General features: G+C 42.1%; 1 protein-coding gene across 1 annotated transcript; it reads right to left on the bottom strand.

Annotated features, from left to right (window-relative positions):
- Positions 1 to 766: 766 nt before the first annotated feature.
- Positions 767 to 13,985, bottom strand: drd4b (dopamine receptor D4b; the record flags this gene model as incomplete). The annotated part of the gene is made up of 4 exons (XM_083992652.1): positions 767 to 990; positions 8,339 to 8,934; positions 12,138 to 12,250; positions 13,734 to 13,985. 4 exons carry the CDS (start codon positions 13,983 to 13,985, stop codon positions 767 to 769), a joined length of 1,185 nt encoding a protein of 394 aa, XP_083848778.1.
- Between the last annotated feature and the right edge of the window lie 10,428 nt (positions 13,986 to 24,413).

Here is a 24,413-nt window from a genome sequence, read left to right as displayed (position 1 = left end):
CTGACAGATGTGATGGAGACAACATGGCCGGAGGTTGCGTTCACCTGCTGAGCGTCAGGTACAGCCTCTCTCTGTCTGTAAGCTGAACTAAGAGTGGTATTGATCTTCTTATCCAACTCAAGGCTAGAAGGCAAATTAAGCATTTTTGTATGTAGAACTAGTCTCTTGAGCTTGTATATGTGTGTGTGTATATGTAGGCTATATATGTGCATCAGTGGCTGATTTAGATGATGTGTTTTCAGTCATGAAGCTTTTCTCAGCTGTTTGTCTTTCTGGTCTGTTGAAGCTTATTCAGTCTTTCTGAATCCCTGGGGACATCTTTGCCCTGAGTTGATCCTCTCAGGCAAACTTCCCTCTCATGCTCTGTGCAAATCCCACATCCTTAACTGGAACTGACAGACCATAACCCAAACTGAGGCTGATATATCGTTCACTGTGCAAAAAAAAAAAAAAATGCTGCATGGACAAACTGAAAGAGATGATATCTTCCTGTCAGGTAGCAGAGTCTGTGTTCGGCTGCTTCCTGCAGCTTTCCATCATCATTTAGTCTGAGCTGTGATGTCCTGCAATCAGAAACCCATCACCAGTAAAAGAGCAAGATGTTTCATTTCATCCAGCCGTCCTCCTCATTCATTCTCTGTAAAGAGTTAACTAGTTCAACTGGAAGCTTCAGACTTTCAAATGAAGAGCTGTATCCTGTTAATCCTGCGTGACGCCACAGGTCTGAGCAGCATCGTGTCCCAGTTCCTTTCTCTGGTTCACTGGGTCAGTGTCTGTGTGTGGAGGTAAACCAGCAGCTGCGGAAACACTTCTTGAAGAATTTCTTGAACTCTGTGTTGAAGATGGTGTAGATGATGGGGTTGAGGGCGCTGTTGACGTAGCCCAGCCAGGTGACGGTGCTCATCAGACTGACAGGGATGTCGCACGTCAAGCACACGGCTCGCGTCGTGTGGACGACAAAGAACGGCGTCCAGCAGAACAGGAAGCAACCTGCAATGAGAGCGTGAATTAGTTGTCATGGTTAGCTCAGATACCTCTGACCCTGACCTTGTTTTTACATACACATTTTTCAGAGCAGGTGTTCATCAAAATATTGATTGACAATAAGGTGCAGTATTTATTTTCAGATTAAATAATTCAACAATATCCACACAGAGACATTTTTTAATTTGCTTCTGCACAAGAAACCTTTACAATCACATAAACTAATCGTCAAAGCCTTAAAATGATCACAATCATGTTTTCAATTGTGAAGTTTATTTATATGAGGGCAGGAAATAAATAGAGGGAATAATTTAGATAAAATGGTAAAAAAAAAAAAAAAAAAAGCCCAGGATTTAATACTAAAAATTTCTTCACATTAAAAAGAAAGGTTATCTTTTCATCTTGTGGTGTCTGGAGGTGTTGTTGTGGAAAACATTAATGTATTTTATTTTAGTTGCATATACACAGAGATCGATTCTCAAAACCAACATCTGTAAGAAAAAGTGAAAATCTATAAAACAGAAGAGGAGGTAAAACTTAAAGTTTCTTTTAATTTAACAAAATGTGTTGAGCTGCGAGCCCTACGTCATCTGTCGCTCCAGACTGCAAACTAACACTCCCAATTAACACCCCTAAAATAAACATGACAGGTACCAGTACGTTTTATTTATATCAGCGTGATGCTTCCAGTTGAAACATTTCTCTCATAAGTTTTTTCTCCTTCTGTTTCACAGCTGCTGACAGATGTGCTGCTGTGCTATGTTAGAATCAGACAGCACAACAACAAGTTAAACAGTTTAATAAGTGTGTGCAGCTTCATTTTATACAGAGGATTCACAAAGGAGAGGACAGGACATCAAACTGGGGACTGCAAACAGAAGCTTCACAGAAACAGATAAAATGACCCAACACTTATAACATGCGCTCTATAAATCTGCGGATGGATATAATTTAAAAGATGTACAAAATTTCATATCCAAATTTGACAATAGACAATATTACCATACTGTTGTAGGCTGACTATGCTAGATTACTGTATTCTGTGTTTTAGTTAGCCTATTGGTAATTCTGCCACTAAACAGGAATTTATATCTATCTTTATATCTGTAACATGCCAATGAGCAATGTACACTAAGTAAAGCAGTGAAATGGGCCAGAGTCAATTTCATGCCAGACTAAACACCTGCAATGGTGGGAAATATTGCAATAATTCAGTTATATCAAATATCAGTTCAGTCGAATTAAGGATTAAGATAACAAACATGACACTAAATGCTGAAATCTATTTCAAAATCTCACAGGCACTCAAAGCTCCATACATTAAAGCTCCATACAGTATAAAGTTAGATGTTCATGTGTAGTGTGATTACTCTATAAATCAGGTCTAGGTACAATATTAAAACTGTGAAAGTATCAAAGCCTCAGTCCACAGAGAAATACACACAGTCTGTATTTAGAAATGGAGCCTTAAAACAAGCTGTCAGGACTTCTGTGACTTTGTGATGTCACAAAGAATCAGTCACCAGTCCCCACCCACATGAACCCACCATCCAACACAAGCAGGATTTGGTTTCACCTGAAATCACGCTCTATGTTCACTCTGTCACTTAGAAAATAGTGAACCAATCAGAGGAGAGACTCAGGGCCACCTCTCTTCTGATTGGTTGACACCGACCTGTTGTTACTCTAGCTCTAGAGAGAAGCTGAGAGAGGAGATCTTTAACTACCCTGAGATGGTACTGAGAAGCCACATACACTTCTACTCTTCAAATTAAAAAGAAGACGATAAGAATTTTGAGTTTTAAATATTAAAGTTTTAACAACAAAAAGGTGTGAAGCTGGGCATGGGGATGCAGCTGTGGAAAATAAAATAAAGAAATGTGGATATATGGACCATTGTGGCCACAGATCCACCTTTAATAGGAAAATACAACAAATTAGGAACCAGGATGTGTGATGTCTTATCAAGACTTGACTGTGTGATTCACCAACAGGCCGAGGTCATTGGAGACAAATCAGTATTGTATGACTGAAAAATATAAAAATATAAACTTCATATACAGTCTGAGGTCATTTTTCTTCCCACGCTTTAAAGCTCAGACAAAAATAAAGCTTGAGGACCAAATCAGAAGCTAGAAATGTGACCTCACCTTCATGAGTTTAGTCCTTGGAATAACTGTCAAACTGAGGCCATTTGTCTCAGGTGTCACTGATAACAGATCCCAGTGATTTATTAGCTTTGTGTTAAAGAGGGTGATGGATAGGATTAACACTATGTCTTTCTTTCCAGGAGATTAAGACTTTGCATAATAAGCAAGAGCTCCATCGTCAGAGAGGACACATGCACATTTTCCTATTCATAAGATGCATTCAGGCCAGCTCCGATAATGCAGTGTTGAACATCCACACTATCTCTACCTCTTCAGTTTGCAGAGAGACTGAGCCGTCTCTGTTGGGACATCAGTCGACCTAGTGAACAGATCAGTGCAGGTCTGAGTCGTGTTCAGGGGAGACACTGAGGCTGTGAGATCATGTGTTGTGTAATAATTGGATTGGCGGTTTTAAGCTTTACTGGCGCTGCTCGTTGAGAGGTGAACGGCAAGTGACGCTCTCACCCCGACACTACTCGAGACTGAAGTGTATGTACATTACGTGTGTTTATGTGTGGAGGACACATCAGGGAGCACAATTAATATTCACGGAGCAGAGACGTGGGCAGGACTGAAAGTTTGTGTGGGAAAGTTTGTTTATAATTTATGATCTGATCCTGTTTGATTAACAGCCTCCACACACAGGACGGTTTGGTGCTGCTGCAGTGTGGAGTCTGAACAGGGTGATAATTACCACACCGAAGCACTAAAACCACTTCACCTGCTGTCAGGAGAAATTTTACTTTTCATTTCCTGCTTCAGTGGAGAAACATAATCAAAGCTGCTTCAGCTGCGGCACAAAGCTCCTCCACAGCAGAAACGACATTTTCACATGATTGAAGGAACAGTCAGTTGTTGCTTCCTGGATGGCAGCTGAGCTGTTTTCTGAAAAATATTAAAGACTCCTATGACGTTTCAATATAATACAAGACATGTATCTCTATATAGTATAAATATATTAGGGCTGTATACATTTCACAGTAACACAAAGCCCTGTTCTTTTGGCTTTAGGCCCGACCCCCAGATGGAATTAGTTGCCTTGGTTACAGTGAAATCTGTGACCCATCATTTTTTGTGTCCCACATGTTCAGCATTGGTTTGGTGGACAGTGACCAGTATGTAAACATTGTAAACTCCTCCGGGTCAAGTGGTGAAGCTGAACCCCATGGGAACTGTCTCCAAAGAAAATGGAGTGATTAATCATGATTAAATATTTTAATTGATTGATAGGTTCCTTCTCCGAGGACCGAGAATATTAAACAAATATTTTGTGCTGATAAAATAAATGTTGCTCTTTGATTTGATAATGAAAACACAGACGACTGGGCAAAAAACTTTAAAAGAACCTGGATTAAAATGATGTAAGGAGCTGCAGTGGAGGGAAGTTGTACTGTAGCTTCAGGTTCACATGAAATATGAGAAAGAAACAAGAGAATTTAAGATCTGCTTTCCTTAATTACTCAGCCAACTTTGACTGCAAATGGAAACATTGCATTATTTTCAATACCTACCCATTTACCCTGGGAAGGTGACACTAACCTCTAGTAATCATCAGTTAACACCACACTCGGTTGACTGGCGGCGTGGTGTGGCTGTTGGTGTGTTTGTGTTATTTCAACAGGCAAACACTTTCTTTTCATTCACCACGAGTGATTATGTGTTAATTATCCTGATCTAATGAACCACTGAGGCAGATGTGGGTGAAGGTGAACATCTGTCGACAACTTCATGACTCACTGCAGCTTCCACATCACTGTGTGTTTACAACACAACACGACACGCCCACATGTTCCTGTTCAAGCTAGTCACATTACTTCAGATTAGTTTCTGTCTCACTGTGACTTCAAGGCATCAACACTGAGTTAACCGGCTTCACGTCACTGCCACAATCACTTTATCTTCTGCTGCAGTTGACTCACTGTCTGTTGTAATTGGGAAGGAGTATTTACCAACAGCCAGCACACATCCCTCCTGGATGCTGCTGCGCTTGGCGTGTCAAAGCCTGATCCCTTTTTAGTCTAAATACTACGGTGGCCCTGAGGGCTCGACCCACAACTTAAGAAAACTAATGCAAAGACAAAAACATCCTGCATATTCACAAAAAACTAATTCAAAAAATCTTCATCAATTTGACAACACATGAGCAACAACAACAAAACTTTTTTTTTTTTTTCTTTTCAAATTTTTCATTTTTTATTTTTATTTTTTTCTCACGTTTGTCTACGTGCGGTGCGCCCGTGTAGCGGATGTGCACTCACTCCACCCATAAAAGACGTGCTAACCAACCCGCCAAGTGGTTGTCAACCTCTTGGCGAAGAGGTTAGCATCGTCGCCTCCGGTGCGGGAGGTCGTGGGATCGAACCCCACCTAGGGCAGGCCGTGAGAAACACAACGCAGAGGGCCAGATCGACATCGGCTACACCCGCACGCGAGAGAGGCGGCAGTTTGAGAGGCTGACTGGCAGAGATGAGAGCTGGTGAAACGCTAGCATGGTTATTTAAAACACCATCTCTGATCTCTGCCTGCACATAGATACACAGACACGGGCGCACGCTAAATGCGCTATATAGCGCTAATTGCTCAGCTGCAGCGCTATATCTATGACCTGTCACTGTCACAGGTGCAGCTCATCTCATTATGATAGGACTTCACCCCCAGAGCTGTCTGTCTTCCTGACCTGTCCTTGAACATCACACAGGGACAACATGGAGCTGCCTGTGTGATTGGTTACTGAGTTTTATTAATGTTTACATCAGGCTGAGTTCAACAAATCAGTTTATGCTACTGTGATTTAAGTAGCCTAGTTAAATACTACAGTAATCATCATAGTGTATTGGAAGGAAAGACCATTTCATCTGTATGTATCAAATATCGATTAATGAATTAATCGATCATTTGCATCCCTAGTCTGTTGGTCTTGGTTAAGTACCACCTTGAATGCTTAAGCTTATGTATTCAGTCATTCAATGGTATACTAAAATCCATGTGGAAAAAAAATGCTTCTCACTGTTCTCAGGTCAATATGCGATTAAAATGCGATTAATTGCGATTAATTAATTACAAAGCCTCTAATTAATTCGATTAATTTTTTTAATCGAGTCCCGGCCCTAAAAAAAACACAACAGCAGAGAGAGGATGGTGTAAGATTAGACTTGAACTTGTGCTGCTGTGGTTAGAATTACATCTTTATGTCCTGACTCATGTCTTTCCTGTTCTTGTGAACTTTATCAGTAACACCTCAAGGCAGCTTCAAAAAATTCATTCTTACTCAGTGATGAACTGATTGGAAAGTTCAAGCGGGGTGGGGGCTGCACAGTGTGCACAGTACACATGTCATCATTTGTGTTTGTATCTTTTTCAAAAAGAGAAATCCACATGCACATCCGTGCCAAAAAACCTTGGGCGGGTGCTTAGCCGGAAACATACAAAAGTTAAAAAGAAAATAGAACAGCTCGCACACCACAGGGCTCCAAAATGCAGTCCATTTAATAAGACAAGACGTAACGTTTCGAGCCGAAGTGGCTCTTCGTCAGACATCAGTGTTTGTATCTTTTTAACACACACAAAGAAAGAAATCTGTATCTGTAGTTACTATTGGAAGTTAATCTTGTTTGTGCTTTTTTTCCACAACAATTATTGTTTCTAGATGAGATAGTCATGTAGATAATGTAATCCAAATGTCTCTTCAACCAACACTGAGATCCAAAGAAGTTCAGACATGCTGCGATCATGGATGCATGGATCATACTTTTTTTTTGCAGTGGGAGCACTGGTTCACGAGGAAACAGTAGGAAAACTTGCTCTTCCAAAAAAAAGAAACAAGTCATTTTGGCCAAAGCCTCAATTTAGTTCTCACCAAATTAATTTTCAGTCTGTGAAGAGATTCAAGTGATATCCCAAGAATAAACTCAGTCAGCTGGCCAGTGTCTGCGTCAGACTGTCAGTTGCCGTGTAACACCAGCAGCAAAACATAGAAACGAGGCCACTGTGAAGAAAAGTTATGTAAAAACGGATGTGGCTTTGACTTACGTATACTATTATGCTGTTATTATGTAAAGTTATTAATTAATTTCAAGGTTCTCAGATCTGATCTTCATAAAAGTAGTTATCTAAGGCCCAAGACAAACAGCGACCTGTGATGGGTGCGGAGTCACGTCAGAGTTTTGTGAATCTCTGTCAGACCTTGACTAATACGTTTTTACATTCCTTTTTAGTTTTATTACTGAATGACACGAGTTTCATAGTCACATTTATATTTATTCCTTCATAACAATTCACAGTTTGACATGAGAAACCCTGATTGCTGGGGGGCCACACGCATTTTTGTCAGCCTGTATTTCAGTTTTTTACTGCTAAGATTTAACATGAAGAACAATAAACTATGCATGATGGATATACCGTATGTAAAGCAGTACAACTTCTTCCTGTATGTTTTAACTTTGACTAGAACTGTAAATAATCCAAATTCAAACCGGTGCAACTTCTCATGATCTGACCTACATACCGTTTTCAAATGAGTAAATGAGAACATTATTCTGTCTTTAATTTTACACTGTTGATTCTCAATGCCAAAAACAAAAATATTGACAAAACAATGCTGTTTGTATTAAGAAGAGGAGATTTTGTCTTTTGGCCACTCAGGTCACCTAGATTTTACTAAATCGCTGCAGAGCTGCCAGTCAGTGGGAAACCAGCTTTCTTCCAGAACATGGTATTATTTGGCTGCGATGAAAACTTTCATGAGTGGACCCAGACTGGATCTGACTGAGACTCTCATCACTGACAGTCCAGCCGAGCTTTGACCTTTGGGATGTGGTGGAACCGGAGATTCACATCATGGATGTGCAGCTGACTGACCTGCAGCAGCCGTGTGATCCTGTCATGTCAATATGAACCAAATATTCCCAGCACCTTGTCGAATCTATGACACCAATAATTAAAGCAGTACTGAAGGCAGAGTGGTGGTGGCACTAAAAATGTGGACCTAATCAAGTGTGTGGTAAGTGTATACTGTATACACCGCCACCTGAGCTCTGTGCGTAAGCAGGTTGGAAACACAGACAATGGTGAATCAGTTGAAACAGTGTGAAGTGTCTGCTGCTGCATGGTGTGGAGATAATGGACTGCTGCGGCCCTTCAACTATATTTAGACGCTGTGGTTGCTGTAGCTCTGGCTGAAGGAGAGGGGGAACATGAACACTCACCTACTACGACAGGTAGGACCCTCATCGCCTTCCGCTCCCTGTTGTTGATCTTGGCTCTCTTCTTCTTCTGCAGCTGCTGGCTGAACGTCACCGTGGGCACCGAGTTCTCTCTGTACTGCCGGGGATAAGGGATCTCCTGCTGCATGTAGTCGTCCGTGTCGTCCAGCCGAGACTGAGCCAAGTCCCTCTCGATGATCCTGGGTAGCGGCATGGGCAGGGGGCCCGGGATGGTGCCGGCCAGCGGGGGGAGGGCGGCGGCGACGGCGGCGTGCTGCAGCTTCCTGCAGGCTTCGATGCTGCTGCGTAGTTTGGCTCTCCGAGTCTCCTCCCAGTGCTGCAGCCCGCGGTACACACCGAAGTAGAGCAGCAGCATGATGGGGCAGGGGATGAAGAAGGAGCAGACGGAGGAGTAAACCACGTAGTTGTTGTCCTCCAGTTTACACTCGGTGGGGTCGCGTTCAGGAACGTTGTTGATGCCGAAGATGACGGGCGAGGCCACGGCCAGGGCCAGCAGCCAGGTGGCCGACAGCAGGATGAGCTGCCGATGGTCCACGTGCTTACGGTTGTAATTTAGAGGAATGGACACAGCAATGAACCTGAAAAACAACAGAAGAAGACCTGTGACGAGAGCGACATCTTTCTGTTCCCCTCTTTACTGCTTATTATGGTTCTGAAAAAATCTGATCTGAGCGTTCACCTGGATTCAAGTTCAACATGATTAAATTAGATTTTGGTGGTCAAAGGTCAAAGGTCAAAGGTCACATCAACATCACTAAATGGTATTTTGGTCTTGTGAACTTTATGTTTCAGGAGCTCCTCCAGGGAACCCCTTCACCACGACTCAAGGATGAACTGACTGAGATTTTGGTGCTTAAAGGGATAGTTCAAAATTTTGGCAAATTCACCTATTGTCATAATCCCTATAGTCACAGGAGGAGGTTCATTACTTGTAATTATCGGTGCATGTTGTTTTTAGATCAGCGGGGCAGAGACATGAGCTGCTCAGCGAACACAATGGAGGTGAATGGTACAGATCCAATGTCCCTCATCAAACTCATCAAATACACAATCCAACAACTCCAAAACGCTATGAAATAATAATGTAAAATTATGAGACTGAGTTGTTTTCGAGGCAAATGCACCCGGAACTAAGTTCCAGACACGGCTGCTGGGCGGAGTGACTTTAAAAGTGCAACTAGTTCTGAGTGTTTGCTTCATGTGTCGTAATGTTACACGATTATACATAATTAAAGCAGAAGTGAGTGGTCCGGTCGTTTTCGCTAATGCTGCGTTCCAGGCAGGCTTTTGAAATCGTAAATTACAGCTTCAAGTCACAACTTACGACTTTGTAGCGTTCCAGGCAACCCACTCGTGTTTTTCCGACCTGTTTTACCGGTGAAAGTCACTATAACGGCCACTCGTAACTTCCGACCGGTGAACTCGTACCAGATCGAACTGGTACCACTTCACGGTCGGAAAAATACGAGTTTCCTTGAACGCACCATAACAGTCCTCGTCCCTACGTCACCACATTCACGGCGTTCCTTGGCTGCACACACAGCCCTGCATGCCGTTCTCTCTCCTCATTGGATAAAAACTGTAGGATACGATAAATGTTTTCTCCTCGGCTCAGAGCAGAGCAGAGGGACTGAGAGACCCGTGTTTCGGTCCAAACACTCTATGTAAGTGATTGCTGTCGGAAGATATAACTATTTAAGACTTATATTAACACAAATATATCACTCACTTCTGCTTTAACTCATAGCGTGGTGAATGTGCAGGTCACAACTTGTCCACAAGAGTGTTTTAGAGTTGTTGGATGGTGTATTTGATGAGTTTATAGGGGACCGGTCCGGTACCGTTCACCTCAATTGTGTTTGCTGAGCAGCTCGTGTCTCTGCCCCACAGATCTCAAAACAACATGCACCGATAATTAAAGGTAATGAGCCTACTCCTATGACTACTGTAGGGTTATGACAATAGGTGAATTTGCCAAAATGTTCAACTATCCCTTAAAACACTGCTAATTCTGAATGATTTTTATCCTCCAGTCTGTCCCACTAACAACGACCCTACTCTGTAGAGTGGTTGAAGAAATGAAGAAATAAAAAAGAAACGCAGAGAACATCAGGACATCACCCCTACTGCTGTAGACACACAGTCAGTTTTCATTTTCCACATTTTCATTTCATGCAGAGACATTGTGTCATTGTGTGGCTGCCACTTATTTCCATTCACTTTGAGTTTTATTGTTCCCATAGTGTCAAGAGTTTGAGCATATGGGGAGAAAAGCTTCAATCATTCACTAACTTTTCACTTTTTAGAAGAACACATTGCCTGAATGAACAGCAAGCCCAAATTTTGTGTTATTAATTGTATTGTAGTAGTATTAAGCTGTATCAAGTATTAATACTACTATAAACGATATTTTTAAAACTATAGTTGAGACTCAACCCCAATACATTGGTGTGACAAGTACAGAATATCAAATACAGAGATATTACTGTGTAATGTATGAAGAGTCACTGCTGCATCATTATGTAAACAAGGTGAGTTGTGTTTTATAGTCACTTCACATTTTAGCTGCTAGGAAGTTTTACACATGTGAGGAGAAGCATGAATCAGCCTGTAACATCGTATCTCTTACTTTGTTTTTCTCAGCTTGAGGTTGAACTAGAGAAAATCTGTCTGTTAAAATGCATTTTAACAGAAACAAAATTACCGTACAACAGTGGATTTCAAACTTTTTCAGTGAAAGGACATTTAAACACAGACCCTGATATGACCAGATTGTGTTGTGACAACCACTACAAGTTTATGAAAGTCACTCATTCTGACATTGTATTAATTAGAGCTGAAGTTATAGCAAAGTAGGGAGGAACCTGAGGACGCTCCTCAAGGACCCCTCTTACTGACTGACCAATCCATGTCAAGTTTGGCAAACTTAAAGCCATAGTGAACATAAACACGTGATGAAACTCAAACTCATTATAGTTTGATGTATAGCCTTGTTTATGTGTCCTTTAATCTGACATTTCCTGTTTAAATTCTAGTTTTTCAGCCACTACAGGCAAAGTCCTCTTCCAGCTGCTCATGTTTAGACCATTTATCAGATTTCCTGGCCACTTCAGAACAATCTGTGAATACACTGCGGACAAATGACCGCCTTATGAAAGCTGATATTGAGCGTGTGTTTGCCAGCAAACATACACACACAGCCACATTAGCATTTATCTGAAGATCAGGCATATGAACTCAAGTCGACTCCTGAGGGAAATCTCTGGCTCTTTAGTTGTTAAATGCTGCACTATGTTCACCAGCTGCTCTCTAACTGTGTGTCTTTATCATCTGTTACTCAACGCATATAATCAACAATTTGGTAGCTTTTTTCTTTTTTCTAGCTGACAGATTGTGAACCATGTGTTTACTACAAACACAATCATGAAATCCAGCGGTTCAAACTATATAAATAAATACTTAAAATGTATTGTCTTCAATGGTGCTTTTTCTTAATTGTTTTGGGGTAAACAAACATCTTCAAGAAGGGGAAGCACACCTGTCTCCTCTAATGAACTCAGTATCACTGCATTAGCTCTAAACAGGAATTTAGATTCAAAAGTGGTGTTTGCAACTTGAATAATTAACCACATCAGTGGAGTAATGAACCACATCCTCCCCTGGCTGCCACAGTCAGCCAAGTCCCTCACGTTGCAGCGGAGGGATGATTCGCATTTTTGAGTGAACCTTGACCACACACACACACACACACACACACACACACACACACACACACACCTACCTGTCCACACTGATGGCACAGAGGTTGAATATGGACGCAGTGCAAAGCATCACGTCCATGGTCATCAGGCCGTCACACATCACCATGTTCAAGGACCAAACTCCACCCTGAAACTGCACACGCACACACACCGAAAGAAAAGAAACACACAAACAGCACTTCATTAGCTGCCCCAAATCTGAGACGTGTATCTGTAATCTGCTTGTGCTTGCACCACTGCACACACACACACACACACCCACACACACATTCCTCCCCGTCCCCATTCACTGTCTGCTGTGATTCTGACTTTTTCCTCGGGGGAAGAACATGCAAAGGCTTTAACTTTCAGACGTGACTTTTTCTAATCCAGTAAGAGCATGTGGACAAACCACCAGTGTGACACTCAGTAGATTACCTCGCTGCAGCCGCTGGCGCAGGTAACAAGATCTCTGATGCGGCTAATTAAGGAGGACTTGAAGGGAAGCCTCAGCAGGGCATCTGTGAGCCACAGAGATATTTACAGAGACAGGCAGGCAGGCAGGCAGGTGGCTCTTAATACTTTAATAAGGGGCTAGATTAAACCATTTAAAGCATTTTATTGCCTGGAAATATTGTGATTTATGGATCAACCCTCTGCTGACAAACCTGCGTGAATCCGCCTCCCCCCTAAGTCATTAATTAATCCTGCTTGAAGTGGAGAGAGAGGCAGCACATGGGCCATCCTCTGTTTTCTGACATGATGATCTGTTTTTGAGAGGTGACATTAGATCCAATTTATAATTTGACTCACAATGTGTGTGTTTAGTAAAGAATTAACAGACTCCCATCAGCGGTTGTTGCGTTTGGTAAAGGTTCCACATTGAAATGGGCCCCCACCTCAAGACGTTAGACTGAAAGAGGTACAAACAACACATTGTTGTGGTGGTCTGTTGTCTCAGACAGAGAGGACATTGCGGTTGTTCTGTTCTGCACCCCACTTTTGCCTGTTTTATAAGTTTTTTGGAGAATAATTATGAAGTGATGACATAACAGAACAGGATGTAACATAATATAAAATGGCATAACATGGTAGCCTAACACTTATACAGAGAACAGTAGTTTTTTGTCATGTGAGGTGTAATATTAGGTATTTATTTAGTTTTCTATTTTTCTCTTTAGCCAAGACAGAAAGCAGCCACCTGGGGGAGAACAGTGTCGTACAGTGTTGGAAAGCAGGAGGCTGTTTGGTTTGGTAGTTTGTTATGGTCCAGTGGGTCCAGGGATGGGGTAGGTTTGTTTGGATTTATTTTTGAGGTGCTGCTGCTCCTCAGTGGTCACGCTCCAGAGCGCTGGGTTGAGGTCGACCACCTGTAGGTGACAAGAACCGGTCTCCCAGCCTGCTCCAAGACCCTCACGTATGGTTTGTTATTTTGTGTTGACCTGTTTTGTCTATCTTTGTAGTTATTGCGTGTCAGTAACTCTGCAGGTGCTGCCGCTGCTGGTGGAAACCACTTAGGTCCACACATCACACTAAACCACAGGTCTCTGTTGTGAACCCACCAAGACCCTCTGACCCCCCCAGGCCCTTCAGGCCGCTCAATAATCCATCCAAAGCTACTTTAGGTCGGTTCTTACCTCTGCGTAAACGAAGAGCGGCAGAACCAGCACCGCCAGCAGCAGGTCCGCAACCGCCAAACTGACTATGAAGTAGTTTGTAGTCGTTTTCAAAGCCTTCTCCATGTGCACGCTCAGGCACACCAACACGTTCCCCCCGATGACTGTCACAATCAATAAAATCCCGAACACGAGCGCTGGGAAGTTATAGTGCGTGGCCGCGGCCGCCGGCAGGAGCGTGTCGTTGTTGGGGTCGGTGCAGTTGTCCGACATGGTCACCGCTGGTGCGCCGCGCGCCGCAGACTGACGGAGAACCGCTCTCTCCGGGGAACTTCTCATCAATGACTCCTATCCAGCAGCCCCGGGGTGAGCAGGAGCGCCACAGGTGCAGGAAGTGGGAGTATCCCCGTTGAGGACGCGCTCGCTCGTCAGTATCCGCACCGAGCCCCGTGCGCTGCGCTCTCCATGCGCGCGGTGACCAGGTCCGCTCTGATCCGACTTATCCGGCTTCAATGCACTTTCCCTGCACGCTCACCGCACTGGCAGCGGCGGGCTGCTGCTGCATTATGTGGATCCGGTTCTCCTCAGTCCTCAGCCTGCTCCTGGAGGAATAAGTTTGCAGAGTGGGCGAATCAGAAGGCAACGGCTTAAACCCATCCGCACAAATCTCCTTACTGAGGCTGTGCTGTGTGAACAGTCCCTGCAGCAGCGGGTGGCAAATCAGCTGTCAGGGAGAGAAACAGCGTGGTAATCAATTACTCTTCAAATACTTTTCATTCTGCGGCCGTCACCCTGCTGCAGAGAGGATCTGCTCAGCTGCACCTTCAACACACTCAATGCACAAAGTGGAGGAAAGGATCAGAGGATCGCAGCAGGAAACATTCATCATCTTTATCCTTTCATATTTTCTACTCTTTCACTTAAGTCCTTTGGCCCGCGAGCAACACACACGTGGCAAATAAAGTAGCCCACACTGATTGTACCAGTACCACTATCACTGTGCTCAGATCCAGAGGAGCAGTTACTTTCAAACAGAAACGTATCTTTCAATGCTGTGTTTTGCAGTCTTTTTTACTTATCTTATTATTTTTCACCTCAAATTTTGTATATAGTTGTTTTTTTTAAAACAATTATCATTTGTGTTTGACCTCGTCCTTCTGTTTGTACATCAGCTCTCTGCCACAATGTGGACTGGAGCCCAGCTCCCATCTCCCAGCTGATGATGACGCTGATTCAGAATTGGGACTTGGACTCCGACTTGAACACTGGAACATAAGATTTTTGGGCTTAACTACAACACCAGGATACAAACCTTACATATTAAAATACTGAGTTTAAAGCAAACAGGGCCCAGTCAAAAGCTCAGTATCACCACAGATGATTAATGTAGGAGACACACCGTTTAAATGGAGCAGTGTGATCATAAAATGTTTTTAACTGAACCACTTTGGATGTTAAACACAGCAACACAAAGACTAGATTCATGTGATATTTCTAAGAGACTATTCATTCCAATTTTCTGTCTTTTAGGATGAAGACTCACTCCCAATGAGCTTGAGAAAACTTAATCTCAGTTAATGTTAACACACTGTATGTGCCAGTCCTGAGCCAAGCTGTTTCAAACATAACTAACAACATTACAAAAAATGTAATTATCTTCTGATTTACTCAGTGGCTCATTTGAGGATTAGTGAGCCACCATGAAGCTTATACATTAGGGTAAACAAACACACTGGTCAGTCCATTCCCTGCTTTGGTTATTTTGTTTTGGAAAGGCTAAACAAAAACCCTCGACCCCCCAAAATCTTTGGAAACCCAGCGGCACACTGCTTCAGAGAAAATACGGATGTATAAAGAAAGTTGATATGGCCCGTCTCTCTCTCAGGGACCACTTATGGGACCATGGCAATAAAAATAAGTCCCATGTCACCCAAAAGGCATTCCCCCCAGAGAGACATAAATAAATATAAAAATCAATATAAAACAAACACTTGACAGGACTCCACAAACTGCAAACTTGGCCACTTATTACTTATTGTACTGTACATTTTTATGAATTTGTATTTGTAAAACATTCTCAGAGTTGGGAAAACTAACTTTTTCATTGCATGGCATCATCTCAGTGGAAAGTCTTCCACTTGAGCAGGAGTAAAGGTTAAGGTAAAGGTTTCTTCATTTTCTCCGGAAATATATTGTATAAATCTGAAATCTTTATAGATTTTGGTCAAATTGAACTTAAAGCAGAAGTAAGCGGAATGTTTGTGTTAATATAAGTCTTAAATAGTTATATCTTCCGAGAGCAATCACTTGTATAGAGTGTTTGGTCTGAAACACGGGTCTGTCAGTCACTCTGCTCTGCTGTAAGCCGAGGAGAAAACTTTCCTTGTATCCTACAACCTTTATCCCATGAGGAGAGAGAACGGCATAAAGGGGCGGTCCTCTCTGTGTGTGCAGCCAAGGGATGCGCGTGAATGTGGTGACGTAGGGACGAGGGCGGGGACTGCTAACTCCATCTGCTGACAAGAAGTTAGCCAAAACGACCGGATCGCTTACTTCTGCTTTAATGATTTTACGGTCTCTCACATTTTGCATATGAACAGTTTGTTGCATTGACGGTGATGCTGGATAATCTTCAATGAAGACATTTCCCATCTCAACACGTTTGTTAATTCCTACAACCCAACGGAGTAAATAGCTTCATGCTTTTGAAAAAAATAATCTTTGCTCTTGACTTGAGAGCAAAACAGCTTTTATCTTCTAGTTCTGATCCGTCCATGTTATATTCAGACATCACATGCAGAGAGCAGCTGACTCGTTTTCCTGTGACTGTTACTTCTGAATCTCAGCGTAAAGGTGTTTGTGCCCCGGCGGCTCCTGTGGCATGAATACCATTAGAATAAAAGTCAGCAGCAATTAGCTTTTCACACATCGTCACAAAGCCTCAGGAGGAAGATGAGAACTTGAAGAATAGCACACATGCTTAAAAAAACATAACGCAGATGTTTAACTCGCCCTAAATCCTTTGGGCAGAAAATACATAAAAAGAAGGAAGATCAGTGAAGTATCATCCCACTGCTGGAAACAAAGGAAGCCATGTGAGCTAATCTTTTCCCCAGTGATTAAATAAGAGCAGGATGAACTGGATCATTGGCTCTTTCGATGTACAGAATTTTCCTTTAAGAGCATATTAATCATACGGATGAGGTTGCATGAAGGTTTAAATTCACATTCATACATTTTATTTCCTCAGTTTTCCAAAGATAATGGGAAATTTTCTGAAAACTTGGACATAGCTAAACCTTTCCAGAGATAATGACATAAATATATATGTTGATAACAAAACATTCTATGCTGGCTGTTGATTGGAGGAAACATTATTCTGCGTAGCAATGTGAGAGGAGCAGGAAAATACGGATCAGCAACTTATCATTTGTCCCTTCAGTCAAGGCCTCATGCCTCACAATAGACAATATACACAGTAGTGTGTGTCATCTAAGATGTTAGAAAGGCTTCAACTTTATCTTACTGCGTTTGATGTCGTCACCTACATAACTGAGCAGCTTGAGGCCCTTAGTGTCTCCATGGATACCGAATGATGGCTGAGAGATGCAATCAGAAACAAAGCTTCTTTTCTTGATATCGGGAGAAAGTTATCCTGTTGATGCTAAAAGGGTTGATGACAAAAGACTAGATTTTACACTGTGTGTGTGTGTGTGTTTTAACCAAGCAGCTGAAAAATGAAGCCAACACAGAACGCCAAAAGCTGAAGCTCACTTGAGGCTGGTTCAAGTCCCACAGACTCCCATGTTTGAAGAGCTACTGGTACCAGTTAATGTTACATAGCATTTGCATTAACACCTGTCCAGTGGGACAATGCAAGTTTACAGTGAGAAGATGTGGCCAGCTTATGGCACACCTGTGCAATCATCATACTGTCTAATCAGCATCCTGATATGCCACACCTGTGAGGTGGATGGATTATCTCAGCAAAGGAGCAGTGCTCACTAACACAGATGTGAACAGTATTTGAGAGAAATAGACCTTTTGTGTACATAGAAAATGTTTTAGATCTTTGAGTCATGAAAAATGAGAGCAAAAACAAAAGTGTTGTGTTTATATTTCTGTTTATAACTCATCTGTTGACAGGAGTTAGGAGGCGGAGTCAGCCACTGCCAAGATGGTCACGGTGGAGCAGGTAGCCCTCTGAGCAGAACCTGTACGTCACAGAGACAGAGACATCATTTATGGATCTAGTAGTAAATAACTAATAACATGGAAATGAGATGATTGGAAATTAAAATGTGCTCCATTCTACTCAGTATCAAAATTATGAGATTCTTGTCCTTGTTAGTGTATTGGCACCAAACTCTGTGATATGGCCTGGCTGTGTGAAACAACTTGAAACCTGTTCTGAATGTCAAAAAGCCAGCTGTCAAGTACAGAGGCCAGATGTGACACACTTCCAGAACATCTCACCTCCTGTTGTTGCTCTCAGACACACAGATAAAAAAGTGATGCAATTGTGTGAAGACTGAAAAAATAAAAGGATTTAAAGTGCTGCTCTTTATCAAACCTCTGCACACCTGGGCAATCACCAGTGTAAAGTGGTTTGTGATTCAGTTTCATGAAATTAGAAAAAAGGAAAATGTGTGGGACAGAGGGTTTTAGATGCTGTGCAACCATCCAGCAAGCATTTAGAAAAGTGGCTCCAGCTGTCACCCCTTTCAGGTCCTTGCTTAAGAACTTACAATGCTATAATAACTATCATTATCTGAACATTAAATTGTTGTTTTTGCGGCTTCTGACTGAATCTATGACGCCATTTTTCATCACGTAGGCTGATGTCTGTTAGGGGAGGTCAAGTAATTTACAGTGTTTCCGCTCAGTTGACATTACCTGAAGCTGTTGCTAAGGAGCATTTAATGGTTTCTCTCAGGAAAAAGCTGATGTTGTTTTCAATGTAAATTCATCTTCAAATGGCTCTTACATATTTCTCATTTATTGCATATTATCATAGCACAAATTGTAAAGGTTACCAGCGTCAGTGTGACATAATTGTGGAACAATTGTAATGCGTGTTGGAGGAAGTGGATTTCACTGCTGTGATTGCCTCTACACTCTTCACAAATGAACCATGTCCTTCAACTCAATCAGTACAACATTAAGTGGAGGAAATGTCTTGTGTTTGGTCTTATCACAGTCGCCTCAGTTAGTGAACGTTTTAGTGTCATTTGGAGCTTTCAACTATATTTTGTAATCTTCATTAGTGAATGGCTCAGAGGTTGTGAAACAAACAAAAAAAGCACTGCTACTGTATGAAACTCTTGATCAATTCACTCACAACACCACACAGTGTCTCATGGATACGTGAAAGAGTGATACGCTTTTGTTCAGTGCTTCTTGTCTTTAGAAGTTCAAAATTTAACGGAGCGTCCGGGTACACTCACTCACCCATAAAGGACGTGCAAACCTGACTGCCAAGCGATCATTGATCTCTTGGCAAAGCCGTTTGCATCGTCGCCCGCCGTGCGGGAGACTAGGGTTCAAAACCCACCTGGGGCAGTCTGTACCAAACACAACGCAGAGGGCCAGATTAACATCGGCTACACAAAAACAGCTACCTGTTAGTGGTGTTTGGTGAAAGTCAATATCACATGATGTACTGTTAGGTTAGTCACTTTTTTGTGTGTTTTTTGTGTCCCCAGAAACACTTCTGTTGTGTGTTAAAGGGATATTTCAACATTTTGGCAAATCCGGCTATTGCCATAATCCCTAAAGTTTTAGGAGTAGGTTCATTACCTTTAATTGTCGATGCAAGCTGTTTTGAGATCGGCTGTGCAGAGATGCGAGCTGCTCAGCTAACGCAACGGAGGCTCACAGTATTTGCACGTTTCCCTCATCAAACTAAATAGACAATCCTCAATCATTCATAGCGTGGCGAATGTGCATGTCACAATTTGTCCACCAGAACGTTTTGGAGTTGTTGGATTGTGTAGGTTTGATGAGTTTGCGGGGAAAGGCGAAAGTACCGTGCGCCATGCAGAGCTCACGTCTGCCCCGCCGATATAAAAACAGCTTGCACCGACAATTAAAGGTAATGAACCTACTCCTAAAACTATAGAGGGATTATGGCAATAGCAGAATTTGCCAAAATGTTGAAAATATCCCTTTATGTTGTTGCATTTGTTTTCCTTAAGGGTTACATTTTGGCAAATTCACCAATATTGCCATAATCCCTCTATAGTTTTAGGAGTAGGTTCATTACCTTTATTGTCGGTGCATGTTGTTGTGAGACCCACAAGGCAGAGACGTGAGCTGCTCAGCGAACATGGTAGGCTACATACAGGAGTCCCCTGTCCCCCACCCAACTCATCAAATACACAATCCAACAACTCCAAAACACTCTCGTGGACAAGTTTTGACCTGCACATTCACCAAGCTATGAAATAATAATGTATAGAATGTAACATTACAACACACGAAGCAAATACTTGCTTTTGAAATTACTCAGCCCAGCAGCCGTGTCTGGAATGTACACTGAACAGAAATATGAATGCAACACTTTTGTTTTTGCTCCCATTTTTCATGAGCTGAACTCAAAGATCTAAAACTTTTTCTATGTACACAAAAGACCTATTTCTCTCAAATATTGTTCACAAATCTGGTTGCTAGTGCTAGTGAGCACCTTTGCTGAGATAATCCATCCACCTCACAGGTGTGGCTAATCTTGGGGGGGGGGGGGGGGGGGGCCTGGGGAGGTCCAGGGGGTCAGAAAACCATGCAGTCAGTATCTGTTGTGACCACCATCTGCCTCATGCAGTGCAACACATCTCCTTCGCATAGAGTTGATCAGGTTGTTGACTGTGGCCAGTGGAGTGTTGGTCCACTCCTCTTCAATGGCTGTGCGAAGTTGTTGGATATTGGCAGGAACTGGAACACGTTGTCGTATACACCGATCCAGAGCACCCAAAGATACTCAATGGGTGACGTGTCCCGTGAGTATGCTGGCCATGCAAAACTGGGATGTTTGTTCAGTCTAGTGCCGGCTATGCATTTGCCTCAAAAACAACTCTATTTCATAATGTTACATTATTATCTCATAGCGTGGTGAATGTGCAGGTCACAACTTGTCAACGAGAGTGTTTTGGAGTTGTTGGATTGTGTATTTGATGTATTTGATGAGGGACAGGGGATTGTATGTACCATTACCTGAGCAGCTCGCGTCTCTGCCCCGCGGATCTCAAAACAACATGCGCCGACAATTAAAGGTAATTAACCTACCGCTAACTACAGGGATTATGGCAATGGGCATAATTGCCAAAATGTTGAACTATCCCTTTAAGATGCAGTGTGTTGAACCCTCAGGGCCACAGTATGTGTGTATGAGTTGTTCAGCCGGTCTCATTCATCAGTGCTGGAGTTTGGTGCTGCTTCGCTCCATTAACGTTAGTCTGCAGGTGATGGGCTATGAAGTATTAAGAAAATACCTCACCTTTGTCTCTCAAAGCTAATAATTCAGTCATTAAACGCTGAGCATTAAATTACTTTCCTTAATTGAGCCAGGCGTGACCTATTAAAATGTCTGTGCACACGCCTGAATCTGAAAGAGGATTAACATCAGCCTGTGAATTGGTGCAGGTCAGGGAGCAGGATGAAGCTTCACGACATCGGTAGAAATTCAAGAGTCTGCCCATTTAGAGCACAATAAAATGTCCACTTTTCACATTAAACAAAACAATAGGATGGTCAGGGGTCCTTGTAATTGTCTAAATTCACTTCCATCAGTGACCCTGTGAAAGTTATCTGAAATGAATGAAATTGACATTTTATCTGTGTGGTGAATGAATGGGCCTTGTGGGACTTTTACCTCCCACTGTTTCTTTCATCCTAAACGCCATTGTGTCCTCTTTCAAGTGTCTTCCTGCCACTTGGCAAACGGTTTTGGAGGTCAGTCTGTCCCTGAATGAGCCCGGGATGACTTTGTAACCCCACAGGTAATGATCGGGTAAAAGATAAGAAGTAGTTATAATAATGTCACTGTAATAAATAAAAAATAATAAAAGTGGGAGCTCCTCATTTAATCTCCGAAGAAAACTTTTCTGGGCTGGTTTAAAAATGTATGAGAGGGCAGGGCGAGATGTGAGAAAGAGGTGTTGGGATGAGGCTAATTACTGAGTGAGTCTGTGTAGTGAAGAAGATGGATGAGCACCTAAGTCTGATGCAACTACCTAATGAAGACTACTGACTCACCCAGAAATAAAGGCAAAAAGACAAAATACAAACAGACAGATGACGAAGAGCTTGTTAAAAACACAGAACGGAAGCTAAACTAACCTGTCTTGTTCCTTGAAATTAAAACTTTACATTGCTTATTTTTCTCCACTTGATGCCTCTTAACACTGACATATACTTACCAAGCAGTGCTCAGTGCTGACAGGATCCATTCAAGTTCACTTTCACACTGTATGGAGTCAGTGTGTAAAAACACAGACAGTCACGCAGACAAGTCACTCTGCCACTGAAACCCACACTGTGGTGGAAGGTGGACCTGCAGCTTGAATGACAGAAACAAAGCCCCGCCCCTTTTACACAGCAATTACAAATTCTGTTGTCACATACACAAAAAAAAAAAAAAAAAAATCTCCATGTGCTCACAGTGCACACATCCCCACTTTTCTATTATTCTTCAGATCTACTGGAAAGACTAACAGATCTACCAGTCGATCACCATCAGTGTGTCGAGTGTCACTTTAAATATCAACTGCAGCCACTGCACACAAGCTTTTAAATCAGAGTGCGTCTGAGCCCAGTGCAGTGAGCCACAGTACGAACAACACGCTGCCACACACTGGCACATATGAATGGAAAGTGACAACAGGCTGCCACCTCGTCCTCAGGCCTCCACCAACTGTTCACTTTGTCCAGTTCAAACCTGCTCGCTGCTCTCTGGGTCAAAGGTCAATGGTGTGTGTGTGTGTGTATTGACTTCCAGGTGCAGCTGCTCTGTTTGCTGTTCACTCTTGTTTCTCATATCATCACACACATGATGTGACGGACCGGCGTCTCATAATCCTCAGCTTGTGATGTCACAGGGTCAGCAACAGTTCAACCCAGGTGACTCTCAGCACTAATGATGTCAGCTCAGGGACAAGGTGTGTCTGCTCCATCAGAGATTCAGGGACTGTACTGAAGTACTGATACTGTAAAAATACTGAACATTAAAACTACTGATGCCACACTGTAAAAATAACCATTTTAAGCAAAAAGTCTAACACTTCCTGTTCCAATAATTATAGAATATATTCCTCTGAAGTATAGAAGTGTAAAGTGGCATGGATAGAAAATGCTTCCTCTAATTTGCACTTGAGCACTTGAGTAACTGTGTTTGCCACCACTGAGTTTAACAGCTGCTCCATCAGTGTCAGACAGCATCATCTTTGCAGGTTGAAGAAACAGATTTGGGCCTTTGATATTCTATGAATCTCTGTTACTGTGACAGAAAAAGCTACACACTGTGAATCAACTTGTGAAGGAGTTGTGTGTCTGTGCATTTCTGGTCATGATTGTGTCTGACTAACATACAGAAATACTTGTTACGTAACACAAATGATGACAATATACTGAAAATACCAAATTGATGCTGAATGTTTGGCTTTAACTGCTGGAGGAAATAAACTCACCCATCACATAGGCTACAGTCACCATCTGTATTTTAGTTGATATTTGGGCATGTGTTCACACACACGTAAGAAATCTGTATTTGGTATGTGTGTTTGTGTGTGTGTAAGTAAGATGACTTTCACAAACAAGCAAAAATACAGCGCACACTCTAAAAGCCAAACTTCATCTCTAGCTTAGAGTCAAACACTCTGAACGTGTTGAGCTTTGAAATTTGGTCTATTTTTGTGTTCACATGGTGGAAGGTAACGCAGCATGGAGCCAGAATATAAAACATATGATTATAAACTTTGAAATGTACCTTACCTACTAATGGATCATATATACATGTATTAGTACTATAAAATGAGCCATTCAACAGAGCTTCTTTACTATTGACTTTACTTTATAAAATACCCCTTATGGGTTCTTATAGAGGTTGATTCCACCTCCTTAACGACATATTGATTAATAGTTCAGTGTTTACATCAGTAATCCTTAAGAAACAACAACAAAAAACTCACTGTAAACTGAATAATTGTCCTGTCGACCCACAAGGCTTAGAGCCACAGCTTTTTCTCTCTCTGCTTCAGGCAGAACAAGAATGCTATTAAGTAGGTCTCTAATGAGATTAGCTTCTCTGCTAAACCACCAAACACAAGTTACAGTTACATCAGCAATGCTGCACAAATTATTATATAAAAAAGGTCAGATAAAAGTCCAAAGTTTTGCATCACAAACACACTAAACCTGGACGAGTTGCGGCTCTGTGTGGTTGAAAGTCTCATTACACATGAAACAGAAACTGTAATGACTGGCAATTAGAGAAAAGTTAATTAAAAACTGCAGTTTTATATGAGGTTGAACACGTTCAGTCATCTGATCCAGACACACTGAATATGGCTCATCATTCATATTTGCTTTGTGTGTCTAGTGCCTGTTGTCATGTATTTGTCACTCAATTTGTGTCTCTTAGCAGTTTGTTGTTGTTGTTTTTTAGTTGGTTTCCAACTCCTCACATTTTTAGTTGTTTTGGTCTATGTA

Source organism: Trachurus trachurus, assembly GCF_905171665.1.
Source record: "Trachurus trachurus genome assembly, chromosome: 3".
NCBI lineage: Eukaryota > Metazoa > Chordata > Actinopteri > Carangiformes > Carangidae > Trachurus > Trachurus trachurus.
The sequence above is the reverse complement of the archived record's forward strand: the minus strand, read 5'-3'. Positions and strand labels throughout refer to the sequence as shown.